This window comes from Nycticebus coucang, chromosome 8 (assembly GCF_027406575.1).
Source record: "Nycticebus coucang isolate mNycCou1 chromosome 8, mNycCou1.pri, whole genome shotgun sequence".
Taxonomy (NCBI): domain Eukaryota; kingdom Metazoa; phylum Chordata; class Mammalia; order Primates; family Lorisidae; genus Nycticebus; species Nycticebus coucang.
In genome coordinates this window covers 93,790,239-93,803,941 of record NC_069787.1, presented here as the reverse complement: position 1 = coordinate 93,803,941, position 13,703 = coordinate 93,790,239, and the positions used below count along the sequence as shown (strand labels likewise).

General features: G+C 40.0%; 1 protein-coding gene and 2 pseudogenes across 3 annotated transcripts in view; all 3 read left to right on the top strand.

Moving 5' to 3' along the window:
* The window catches only part of PRKAR2A (protein kinase cAMP-dependent type II regulatory subunit alpha), a 119,235-nt gene that overhangs the window by 47,628 nt on the left and 57,904 nt on the right, over positions 1–13,703 (top strand). For 2 of the 3 annotated variants that reach the window (XR_008381574.1, XM_053599126.1), the window contains exon 2: positions 5,098–5,133. The exons of the other annotated variant lie outside the window; for it this stretch is intronic. Coding sequence is in view for 1 of the 2 variants with exons in the window: in XM_053599126.1 (XP_053455101.1) it covers positions 5,098–5,133 (36 nt within the window). In the remaining variant the exon portion in view is untranslated. The remainder of the gene's footprint in view (positions 1–5,097; positions 5,134–13,703) is intronic. 3 annotated transcript variants of the gene reach the window in all.
* On the top strand, positions 7,952–9,077 carry LOC128591550 (peroxiredoxin-like 2A; annotated as a pseudogene).
* Positions 12,172–13,182, top strand: LOC128591554 (glia maturation factor beta-like; annotated as a pseudogene).

Below are 13,703 nucleotides of genomic sequence, written 5' to 3'. Positions count from 1 at the left end.
TTTTTTTTTTTTTTGAGACAGAGTCTCACTTTGTCACCCTTGGTAGAGTGCTATATCCTAGCTCCCAGCAACCTCAAACTCTTGGCCTCAAGCTATACTCCTGCCTCAGCCTCCAGGGTAGCTGGGACTACAGGCATGCACTGCCATGCCTGGCTAAGTTTCAAAAAATTATTTTTTATAAAGACAGGGTTTTGCTGTTGGCTAGGCTGGTCTGCAACTCTAGGCTTCAAGTGATCCTACCACTTTAGCCTCCCACAGTACTAGGATTATAGGCATGAGACCCTTGAGAATCTTTATCAGATACTTGCATTATTTGTTCCTGCCCCCCTCCCTCAGGTAGTAGAGACAGGAAATATGAAGGAACAACTGGTTTAACCCTTCTGAATATATATATTGCCGTGCCACTAGACTTCCTTATTGGCCTTTGTTTACCTCTTTACCCTGATCTCTGTGCTCTTTTCTCACATTGCTCGAACTCATGCCATAACATACTCCTTGCATTTCCTGAAATTACAAGCTCACTTCCCTTATAACCCAACCATACTTAGACCTTATGTTCTGTAGATATTCGTAAGTGCTCACAAAGCACTTTGTATTTGCCTGTATTGTTGTTTGCACCACACGACTTCAATGTTGTTCATTTCTCTGCTAGATTGTTAAAAAGTCTTTGTGGGTAAGGGACCATATTGAATCACCTTTCTTTTCTTTCTTTTTTTTTTTGAGACAGAGTCTCAAGCTGTCACCCTGGGTAAAGTACCGTGGTGTCAGCTCACAGTAACCTCAAACTCTTGGGCTTAAGAGATTCTCTTGCCTTAGCCTCCCAAGTAGCTGGGACTACAGGTACCTGCCACAACACCTGGCTATTTTTTTTGTTGCAGTTGTTGTCCTTTTAGCTGGCCTGGGCCGGGTACAAACCCCCTTGCCTCAGTGTATGTGGCCAGCACCCTACCCACTGAGCTACGGGTGTCCCCCCACCTTTATTTCCTTGCTGGATAGCACAGTGCCTGTTTTGGGAGGGTTCAGTAACTATTTGTTAAATGAGTGCATGTGTATTAGTCACCAACCAATATTGGTTTTTTTTTTTTAATTCAGGGATAAATGAATTAACATAGAAGACGTTATAGAGAAAAATTTTAATTTTAGAGAAAGTACCTTGAAAGACAGTTGGAAACCAGGTTTTAAAAACTTGAAAAAAAGAAAGAGAGGCTTGGCGCTTGTTGCTCAGTGGTTAGGACGCTGGCCACATGCACCTGGGCTAGTAGGTTCGAACCCAGCCTTGGCACCCTACGGAGGGTGACAAAGTGAACCTCTGTCTCCAAAAAAAAAAGTAGGCCTTTATAACTATCAATTTACCTTTTCACACTGCTTTTGGTACATACCCTAAGTTTTGGTATATTTTGTTTTTGTTCGTCTAAAGGTATTTTCTCATTTCCCTTGTGATTTACATCTATATACATAAATTAATTTTTTTTTTTGAGACTGAGTGTCATTATGTCGCCCTTGGTTGAGTACTGTGGCGTCACAGCTCACAGCAACCTCCAACTCTTGGGCTCAAGCGATTCTCTTGCCTCAGCCTCCCAAGTAGCTGGGACTGCAGGCGCCTGCAACGTCCGGCTATTTTTCTGTTGCAGTTGTCATTGTTGCTTAGCTGGCCTGGGCTGGGTTCAAACCCGCCAGCCTTGTTGTATGTGGCTGGTGCTTCTTTTGATTCCTTTTTTATGTCTATGATTGTTTTTAACATGCTGTTCTTATTTCATAATAGTTCTGTAATCTTGATATCTATCCATTTGTTTCAGGTATTCCCTGATAACAACTATTGTATGTTGTATAATTTTAGTTTGTGTAGTCATTTTCTTTTTTTTTTTTTGGCTGGGCCTGGGTTTGAACCCGCCACCTCCAACATATGGGGCCGGCGCTTTACTCCTTTGAGCCACAGGCGCCACCCTGTGTAGTCATTTTCATTGGAGTTTTCATTATGGAAATTCCATGAGTGACAGGCACATGTGTTTCAGATGAGCAAAGGAAACTTTTTCCTGTATCTTTGAAGGTAGAATGTAAACCCCATGAAATCAGGAGTCTTTTTTTTTGTTTGTTCACTGATGTCTCACAGTTGTCAAAAACAGCGCATGCCATGTACTAGGCACCCTACATGTATTTGTTGAACTGAATTCATTGTCTTGCTTTGCTTGTGGGAGGATTAATTTTGACTAATTCATTCTTTCACTGAGGAAGTAGTGAGAGACTGTTCTTTCTATTGGTAATGGGTTTCTTTTGAATTATTGCCTATTTACTTACTGTAGATGATTCCAATCTTATGAGCATTTGCCTACTTCCTAGGCCAATTTTTTGTTTCTGAAGCCTCATGTTAATTTTGTTTGGCTCTCTGAGCCATATTCAGTTATCACTGATCTTCATATTTTTCTTCGTTTGGAGGTAGTGAAGTCTTATAAATGCACTTTTAAACAATAAAATATCAGATTAAGTTTTGGCAGTTAAAAAGATCCGTATGTAGATGATACAGTTTAGTAGTGAGATTTTAAGACATCTATCAGGGTTGGGCACAAGTGGGTTATGCCTTTAATCCTAGCACTCTGGGAGGCCGAGGTGGGTGGATTGCCTAAGCTTAGGAGTTTAAGACCAGCCTGAGGAAAACGAGACCCCATCTCTATTAAAAATAGAAAAACTAGCTGGGCATTATGGTGGATACCTGTAGTCCCTGCTACTCAGGAGGAGACAAGAGGATTGCTTGAGTCCAATAGCTTGAGGTTGCTGAGAGCTATGTTGCCACAGCGCTCAACCACGGGGCAACTGGGTGAGACTGTGTCTAAAAAAAAAACAAAAAGACAACTATCATACATAGTATGATAAATGAAAAGTAAAAAAGAAAAGTTAGTAAAGAAAAATCTGTTTTTTTTTCCACCCTAAAAACACGGTATATTTTTCCATTTAATGTATTGACCATATGCTGCAAAAAACTAAGCCTTATTAATGGGGGCAGTATAACTTAATGGTTAAGTTATTTATTTATTTATTTATTTATTTTATTATTTTTGAGACAGAGTCTCACTATGTCACCCTGGGTAGAGTGCCATGGCGTCACAGCTCACAACAACCTCAAACTCTTGGGCTTAAGTGATTCTCTTGCCTCAGCCTCCCAAGTAGCTGGCACAATAGGACCCAACACAACTCCTGGCTATTTTTTGGTTATAGTTGTCATTGTTTGGTAGGGCTGGATTTGAACTCGCCAGTTCTGATGTATATGGCTGTCGCCCTAGCCGCTGAGCTACAGGCACTGAGTCATTTAATTTATGTTTATCTTCAATGTAATACTACGTTTTATATATGTGTGTGTGTGTTTATTTATTTATTTTTTGTTTGTTTGTTTTAGAGACAAAGTCTCACTTTATCGCCCTTGGTAGAGTACTGTGGTGTTACAGCTCACAGCAACTTCCAACTCCTGGGCTTAGGTGATTCTCCTGCCTTAGGCCCCCTGAGTAGCTGGGACTACAGGTGCCTGCTACAACACCTGGCTTTGTTGGGTGTTTATTTATTTTTTTTATTGCAGTTTGTCTGGGGCTAGGTTTGAACTCACCACCCTTAGTATGTGGGACCGGTGCCCTACCCACTGTTGTTTGTTTTTTTTGTTTGTTTTTGAGGCAGAGTCTCTCTTTGTCACCCATAGAAGAGTGCTATGGCATCATAGCTCACAGAAATCTGAAACTCTTGGGTTCATGCAATTCTCTTGCCTCAGACTCCCAAGTATCTGGGACTACAGGCACCCTTCACAATGACCAGCTATTTTAGAGGTGGGGTGTCTCTGTGGCTCAGGCTGGTCTTGAACTCGTGAGCTCAGGCAATCCAGCTGCTTCGGCCTCTTAGAGTGCTGGGAATACAGGCGTGAGCTACCACGCGTGGTCTATGGTTTTTGTTGTTGTTTGTTAATTTTTTGTTATTTATTTATTTTATTTTATTTTTTTGAGACAGAGTTTCACTTTGTTGCCCTTGGTAGAGTAGCATCGTGTCATAGCTAATAGCAACCTCAAACTCTTGGGCTCAAGCAATTTTCTTGCCTCACCCTCCAGAGTAGCTGAGACTACAGGCACCCACCACAACACATATTTATTTATTTTTTTGAGATGGCATCTCACACTGTTGTCCAGGCTAGAGTACCATGGTGTCAGCTTAGCTCATAGCAACCTCAGACTCTTGGGCTCAAGCAATCCTCTTGTCTCAGCGTCCCAAGTAGCTGGAACTACAGGTGCCTGTGACAACACTCGGCTAGTTTTTAATATATTTTTAGTAGACACAGGGTCTCGCTCTTTCTCAGGCTGGCCTTGAACTCTGAGCTCAAGGAATCCTTCACCTCAGCCTAGCAGAGTGCTAGGATTACAGGTGTGAACCAGCACAACCAGCCTCACTAAATTATTTTAATATAAAATTTAAATGCTGTTATCTGGTAGGTCTGAGTATTATCTTTAAAGAATATTAAAGAAGAAAATTTCATTGCCTTATATCATAACATTACCAATAAATTAGGTAGTAGACATCTTATTTATTTGAAATGGTACAAACTAGATGGAACACAGATGTGAGTAGGAATAAAATTAGAAGCTGGGCATGATGGGTGACACCTGTAATCTTAGCATTCTGGGAGGCAGAGGTGAGTGGATTGTTTGAGCTTAGGAGTTTGAGACCAGCCTGAGCAAGAGCAAGACACTGTCTCTACTAAAAATAGAAAAAATAGCCGGGTGTTAGGGCGGGCAAGATGATCTCTTGAGCTCAAGAGTTTGAGGTTGCTATGAGCTATGACACCACGCCATTCCACCCAGGGTCACAGAGTGCGACTCCGTCTCAAAAAAAAAAAAAAAAAAAAGAGTAATTGCACCTTGAGTACGTTGAAGTTATAATGAGTTTATTTTAAGAGTTATTTTTGGTATTGTCTTACTATCTACAGCTATTTGTGGTTGAGTATGGTAGAATATAAACTGATGTGTTCCTTGGATAAGTTCTGTTGTGAAAGATCTTTGCAAAAAGAGAATAAAAATATGATCATATGACATAATGATGACTAAATGTTGGTGCTTCTTTGTTTTGCAGTTCCAGTTCCTAACAGATTTAATAGGCGAGTATCAGGTATGTGTTCTTGTTCTTAATATACTACTGAAATGCTATTTTAAGATATGACTACCATAAATAAAAATGAACTGTTTTAAGTAGAATTACCTATGGGTTTTTCATTCCATTTTCATTTTAAGTTATGATTATATATATATATTTTTTTTTTTTTTTTTTTTTTTTTTTGCAGTTTTTGGTCGGGGCTGGGTTTGAACCTGCCACCTCCAGCATACGGGGCTAGCGCCGTACTCCTTTGAGTCACAGGCGCCACCCATATGTACTTTTTTTTTTTCTTTTTTGAGATAGAGTCTCACTTTTTTGCTCTTGGGAGAGTGCCATGGCTTCATAGTTCACAGCAACCTCAAACTCTTGGGCTCAAGTGATTCTCTTGCCTCAGCCTCCCAAGTAGTTGGGACTACAGGTGCCCGCCAAAGTGCCCCTCTCTTTTTTGAGATGGGTGTCTCTCTCTTGCTCAGGCTGGTCTCAAACCTGTGAGCTTAGGCAGTCCCAGAGTGCTAGGAATACAGGTGTATGCCATCTCATGTAGCCATGTGTACTTATTTTTATACTCATATTGCTATAGTTGTGGTTTATTTCTTTGCATTTAATGTCATTAACATTTTTGCATGTTCATGATTACAATTTCTTTTTTTTTGTTTTTTGTAGAGACAAGAGTCTTACTTTATCACCCTCGGCAGAGTGCCATGGCATCACACAGCTCACAGCAACCTCCAACTCCTGGGCTTAAGCAATTCTCTTGCCTCAGCCTCCCGAGTAGCTGTAGCCTGCCACAATGCCCAGCTATTTTTTAGAGATGGGGTCTTGCTGTGGCTCAGGCTGGTCTCAAACCTGTGATCTCAGGCAATCCACCTGCCTCTGCCTCCCAAGTGTTAGGATTACAGACATGAGCCACCATGCCCATGTCTAGTTAATTGTTGGCAAAACAGTTTTGTTAGTGAGCACAAATCTCTTTTTATTTATTAGAGAATTCATTGACTCTTTGCCACTAAGTAAGATTTTATTTTATTTTTTATTTTTATTTTTATTTTTGAGACAGAGTCTCATTATGTTGCCCTCGGTAGAGTGTTGTGGCGTCACAGCTCACAGCAACCTCCAACTCTTGGGCTCAAGTGATTCTCTTGGCTCAGCCTCCCAAGTAGCTGGGACTACAGGTGCCCGCCATAATGCCCAGCTATTTTTTTGTTGTTGTTGAAGTTGTCATTGTTGTTTAGCTGGCCTGGGCCGAGTTGGAACCTGCCAGACACAGTGTATATGGCTGGCGCCGTAACCACCGTGCTATGGGCGCTGAGCCTAAGAGTAAGATTTTAAAATCATGATTTGCACTGATATCTCCAATTCTAATTTTCCTCTATTCCATGTTTGTATTCCGTTTTTCTCCAGTGGAAAAAATATCTGTGTGTTAATTTATTTACTCACTACTGTAATACACACAGGAGACTTTGGACTAGCTACCCATCATCAACAGCAGTTCTTTTTGTTTTTAGGATACAGTATATTCCACTATGTTCAGAAGCTACTTAGAATAATTCTTCTTTCCTTCTCTGTAGTTATATTATTGGCCTAATACATGGTTAGGTTTATTTTTTTCCTGTATTTGGCTTTAGGGTCCTCCTTACCCTTTCCAATTTAATTTAATTTAAAAAAATTTGAAACATTAACATGGATTAAATTGTCAAAAAAACTTTTTATATCGGGCGGCGCCTCTGGCTCAAGGAGTAGGGCACCAGCCCCATATGCCAAGGGTGGTGGGTTCAAACCCAGCCCTGCCCAAAAAACTGCAAAAAAAAAGAAAATAAAAAGACCAGACCTGCCACCCACCCTTGGAAGACACAATGCACAGTGGCTTTAGTAAAGGCTCTGAAAAAGTACAAGGAATCCATCCAACTTTATTGCGGCAATTCCAAATGGTTCACTATCAGCCTCCATCCTCTTTACTAGATGTGACTAGTAAAAGCTAGTCACATCTGGCAGAACCCGTGGACTTTGTAACTTTTTATGTAAAAGAATTTTTTCTAAGAAATTTAATTTCCTTTTCTATTCTTTCCTTCTTATTTCTGCTTACATACTAGTAAATCAAAGTCCAATACTTTCTACTTTATTCTTCCCAAATTGTTTTCTTTTAGAAAAATTAATAAATTAAAGAATATATATTTATGTATTTATTTTCCCTCCATTCTTAGCTTTCCTTCTTTCTCATGGATGTCCTTTGTTATGGAAGTCAAAATATGCTATATATACTCTTCTTCACCATCAGTCTTTTTATTTAGCTTTTTGTTCTTTAGAACTCACTATTAGTCCATGAAATTCTATTTTTTCTTAAAAAGTAACATTATTCAAATGGATACTTACATCATTTCTGATATTTTGGTATAGTAAATAATGTTGCAATGATTTTTTTTTTTTGAGACAGAATCGTACTTTGTCACTCTGCGTTGAGTGCCATAGCGTTACAGCTCACAGCAACCTCCAGCTCTTGGGCTTAGGCAATTCTCTTGCCTCAGCCTTCCAAGTAGCAGGGTCTACAGGTGCCTGCCATAGCACCTGGCTATTTTTTGTTACAGTTTGGCTGGGGCCGGCTTTGAACTGCCACCCTTGGTATATGGGGCCGGAGCCCTACTCACTGAGCCACAGATGCTGCCCTGAAATGAATACTTTTTTAATCTTTGAATTACAATGACACAGAGAATTCCTGTAGGCAACTGGCACAGGCACAATGTTACCTACAAAGAAAATCAGGTGGTGGGGCCCACCCTGCAACTCTCAGTGACCCAGCATCAGGCATCAGAGAAGGCAGACAGCAGAGAACATTCTAGAAATGTCTTTCCTCCTGGACCCAGTTTTCTTCACCATAAGAATGTGGTCCCATAAGTGCAGGAGCCCTGGGGGTTGCTGCCTTGGCACTGCTCCTGGCCAAGACTGTTTCTTTTCCTTTCTCTTTGCTTTTTTGTTGTTGTTGTTGTTGACAGTGAGTGTCACTTTCTCACCCTTGGTAGAGTGCCATAGCGTGATAGCTCACAGCACCCTCAAACTCTTGGGCTCAAGTGATCTTATTGCCTCAGCCTCCCAAGTAGCTGGGACTACAGGCACCCACCACAATGCCCAACTATTTTTAGAGACAGGGTCTCGCTCTTGCTCAGGCCAGTCTGGAACTTGAGAGCTCAGGATAGTCCACCTGCCTTGGCTTCCCAGAGTGCTAGGATTATAGGCATAAGCCACCATGCCTGGCCAGACTGACATGTTTCTAAGCCACAGAAAACAGCACTGTAGTATCTGGAGGATAGAGGCCTGAAAACTGTAGAGAAGGAACCAAAGATTTTCAAAGTAAAGGAGCTATGGAGAATGAATAGAGCTATGATTATGGCTGTGCAAAGGGCAGGCTGTTTCCTCTGTTGAGAGGAAGCTGCAAATCTGTCCTCCCTGAAACCCAAGTTGGGTGATCTGGGAATGTGAACTACATATTTTCCTATGTGTAGTGGTGAAAGAGCAGATAGTGAAAGACTTCCAGTCTTATTTCAAAGGAGAAATCTTCCTGGATGAAAAGAAAAAGTTCTATGGTGTACAGAGGCAGAAGATGATGTTTATCGTGGGATTTAATCCATGTGGGGGTGTGGTACAGCTTATTGTGGGCCTGCTCTAGAAACCTGGAAGGTAAAGGCTTCATCCTCAGGTAGTTTTTATGGTGGGATCAGGAAAACAGGACATTCTTCTCAAGCACCAAGAAAAAGAATTTGGAGACAATAAACCCACTTTCTGTACTTGAAGCTACTAGGAAATCAAGCCACAGACTTCAACCTCAGAAAAAATGATTGCATGAAACTGCCTTAAGAATAACTAGGGGCACTCATCAGTGTTCTCAGCAGGTGTTGTGTTTCCACTGTGTCCCTAAGGAGTTAGAAACCCACTTATGCCGTGTTCTCAGTATGGATTATTAACATATTTAATACTGTCTTCTATTTATGCTCAGTAAGGAAAAATAGTCCTAAAACAAGGCTCACAAAAATCTAAGCAACTAATAAGGTTTGTTTTAGCTAAAACCTGGAAAATAGGAGGCTTAAAATTGACTGCTGTACCTCATCAGAAATGTTTGTGATGTTTGAATACTGTTATTTGAAATAATTTTTATTTTTATGCCCTCAGAATTCTAAGAAAAATTGATTGTGAGGTTTGAGAATATAAGGTTTTTGACTTTTATGATTTCTACTAATAAATTGTTATAGAATGTCAAAGTAATAGTCATATAAAGGAATTGATACACTCCAGATTAGTTTGATAAGGATAAATTACAATGTGAGCTCTTATTTCATTGTCTTCCATTCTCACCCGAGAGATTTTTCTAGAAGAAATGACCTCTAGCTGTAATAAAATTATGCATCAGAAATCACCTGTAAGTTCTAAACGAATAATAACCAGGCACGGTGGCTCACACCTATAATCCTAGCACTGTGGGAGGCTGAGGCAGATGGATTGTGTGAGCTCAGGAATTCGAGATCATCCTGAGCAAGAGTGAGACCCCGTCAATACTGAAAAATAGAAAGCTGGGCCAGGCATGGAGGCTCATGTTTGTAATCCTAATACTCTGGGAGGCCAAGGCGGGTGGATTGCCTGAGCTCACAGGTTCGAGATCAGCCTGAGCAAGAGCAAGGCCTTGTCTCTAAAAATAGCTATGCATTGTAGTGGGTACCTGTAGTCCCAGCTAGTTGGGAAGATGAGGCAAAAGAATCCCTTGAGCCCAAGAGTTTGAGGTTGCTGTGAGCTATGATGCCATGGTATTCTATCAAGGGCAACAAAGTGAAACACTGTCTCAAAAAATAAGTAAATAAATAATAATAAATAGAAAAACTTGCTGAGCATGGTGGTGCATGTCTGTAGTTCCAGCTATTTGGGAGGCTGAGGCAAGAGGATCACTTGAGCCAATAAGAGTCTGTGAACTATGATGATACCACAGCAATCTACCCAAGCGGAAAGAGTTAGACTGTCTCAGGAAAAACAACAAAAACCCTAATGAAAATGTTTATCAATAAAAATAGAAGAAAATCAGGTTGGCTTTAGGTTTATAGATTATACATAGAACAGAACCTGACTTATAGTATTTGTATTGTTTTAATATTCATTCTTATTTTTAAGTTACACATGCACATAATGACTTTCAACTATTTTAATTGGTTGTTTTCATAATTATATTCCTATCTCTGTATTTACACTGCATTATTGTACTTTATGGTTTTTTACCCATGAGACAATAGCTTCTTGTTTGGTCTTGCCACTACACTACCATAGGATTTAATAACATCTTGCTCCTATTTGGGACCACCAATCTCTAGATAGCTGGGTTTTCAGTACCTGAGAATGCCTGACATTGATAGGTACTTAATGTATCTATTAATTGAAAGAAGGAATTTAAAAAGATCATTACAGTTGGAGAGGAGCAAGATGGCGGCTGAATAACAGCTTCTTTGCAACTGGGCATGGTGAGACTGGGGAGAGAAGACTCCAGGCATCCGTGGCTGGTCGGATCTGCTCAGAAACATCCCTTTGGGGACACAGGGAGTCAGTGAGAGACATCTGGACCCCATGAGGAGGACAAAAGCAGTGGAGAACTGGACTCATCGAAACCCTAGTCCAAAGACACAGTAACTTAAAGAGCAAGAGGAAGTGAAAGGAAAATTAGGGCAAGGAAACAGATAAAAGAAAACACTCATGAGGAAGAATCAGCAGAAAAATCCTGGCAACATGAAAAAGCAGGCCAGAGCAACTCCCCCAAAGGGACCGTAGCTACTGCAGAGGATTCCACCTATAAATAAATGTTAGAAATGACAGAAAAGAAATTTAGAATACAGATGATGAAAACAATGAAGGAAAAGATGAAGGAAATGAAGGAAACTGCTGATAAAGTGGAAAATAACCAAAAGGAAATCCAAAAACAGAATCAAATACGAGATGAACGATGCAAAGAATATAGAATGTATATAGAAAAGCTGAAGGAACTGAAGCAGTCAATTTGGGAACTTAAAGATGCAATAGAAAGTATAAACAATAGATTAGACCATGCAGAAGAATGAGTCTCAGAGATAGAGGACAAAAGTCTTGAGATAACTCAGAGGCAGAAAAGATGAGAGAGAAAGCAGAACGTTCACTGACAGAATTATGGGACTTTATGAAGTGTTCAAACATACGAGTTATAGGTATCCCAGAGGGGAAGAAGAATGCCCCAGGGGAATCGAAGCCCTATGAGAATATTATAAATGAAAATTTCCCAAATATCACCAAAGATTCTGACACACTCCTTTCAGAGGGATATTGGACCCCAGGTCACCTCAACTCTTTAACAGAGCTTCTCCAAGACACAAAGTCAAGACAAAAGGAAAGATTCTTCAAGCTGCCAGGACTAAGTACCAATTGACCTACAGGGGCAGATCCATCAGGGTGACTACAGACTTCTCTAATGAAACTTTTCAAACCAGAAGACAACATCATCTACCTTTAGTCTAATTAAACAGAACAATTTCCAGCCCAGAATTCTATATCCTGCTAAGCTAAGCTTTAAAATTGACAGAAAAATCAAATCATTTACTGATATACAAACATTGAGGAAATTTGCCACAACAAGACCAGCTCTACAGGAAATACTTCAGCCTGTTCTACATACTGACCATCACAATGGATCAACAGCAAAATAAGTACTCAGAAATTAAAAGACAGAACCTAACTTCCACAATAATGCAAAAGATAAAACTAAGCAATGGATTCTCACAAAATAAGGTGAATAGAACACTACCACACTTATCAATTATCTCAAATGTTAATGGCTTGAATTCCTCACTACAGAGGCATAGATTGGCTGACAGGATTAAAAAACACAAGCCAGGGCGGCGCCTGTGGCTCAGTGAGTAGGGCGCCGGCCCCATATGCCGAGGGTGGCGGGTTAAAACCCAGCCCCTGCCAAACTGCAACAAAGAAAATAGCCGGGCGCTGTGGCGGGCGCCTGTAGTCCCAGCTGCTTGGGAGGCTGAGGCAAGAGAATCACGTAAGCCCAAGAGTTGGAGGTTACTGTGAGCCGCGTGAAACCACGGCACTCTACCCAAGGGCGGTACAGTGAGACTGTCTCTACAAAAAAAAACCCCACAAGCCATCCATTTGATGTCTGCAGGAAACACACCTAGCTTCAAAAGACAAATTAAAACTCCAAGTTAAGGGTTGGAAGACAGTTTTTCAGGCAAACGGAATTCAGAAGGAAAGGGGAGTTGCAGTCTTATTTTCAGATACTTGTGGATTTAAAACAACTAAAGTCAAAAAAGGCTCGGCACTGGCCAGCAGCTGGAAGGAAAATGAGTGAGTCTTTGGTGGTTTGTGATGTTGCTGAAGATTTAGTGGAAAAGCTGAGAAAATTTTGTTTTCACAAAGAAACGAACAATGCTGCCATTGTAATAAAGATTGACAAAGATGAGGAGCTTGAGGGCATTTCACCAAATGAACTTAAAGATGAACTACCTGAACAACAACCTTGCTTCATAGTGTATAGTTACAAATACTAACATGATGATGGGAGAGTTTCATATCCTCTGTGCTTTATTTTCTCCAGTCCTGTTGGATTTAAGTCTGAACAACAGATGATGTATGCTGGGAGTAAGAATAAGCTAGTCCAAACAGCTGAACTCACCAAGGTATTTGAAATAAGAAATACAAAAGACCTAACTGAAGAATGGTTACATGAGAAACTTAGGTTTTTCCACTAACGTGAACTTCTGTGTTTCTGAAGTATTTATGTATTAACCTGACCGTACTGGAATCAGAAATAAATATTTATGCCTAAAAATGCACTGTTACTTACAAGTTTGTTTCCTGTAGTAAAGAAAAATTGTTCATTTGTGCAAAGTTTGAACAAAGAGAAAATAATCTTCATAGTAATGAAACTTGGTGAAGTGTTTCCTTACACTTGTAATTGTTAGGTGGACTGCTTTCTCCAGGGACTCTTTGCACTCTTGTGACTAATTTCTATAACCTGGAGTTCTTAATTTGTTACTCTTTACAGACACCATTGGAAAGTGGATATTAAATTGTAAGAGACAATAGTTGCCTCCTTTGGACAAATACTGGATATTAGGAGTTTATGTATGAAAATAACACATTATCACATGTCAAATCATTGAAATTAATTTAGGGTCAAAGACTTGAATGACCCTGTATTGAGTCATGAGTAATTTACGGTAGGGTAACTTGCACTACAAGTACATTTCTCATCAATTTTGTGTCTTTGGTTCCCTGTCTTTTTTTAATCATGTCTAGAAACTGGGTTCATCACTCAGTCATTCTTAAGATCTGGGAGTTAGATTTAGGTTTTCTTGTCATAGAAAGTAGCATCTTAGTCTTTTAGAAATTGGTGGGTGGTAATAATCGAGGGCTTCATTTCTGGTTATGTCATTTCTAGATAGTATTTTTTTTCTAGATAGTTTTGAATGTAGGTGAATAACATAATAAAGCACCTCCTACTGTCCGGTGAACACTAATTACTTTAAATGTGTTAATGCTGTGCCTTTGATTTGTTAGCTTTAAAGTTAGTTCAAGACTTT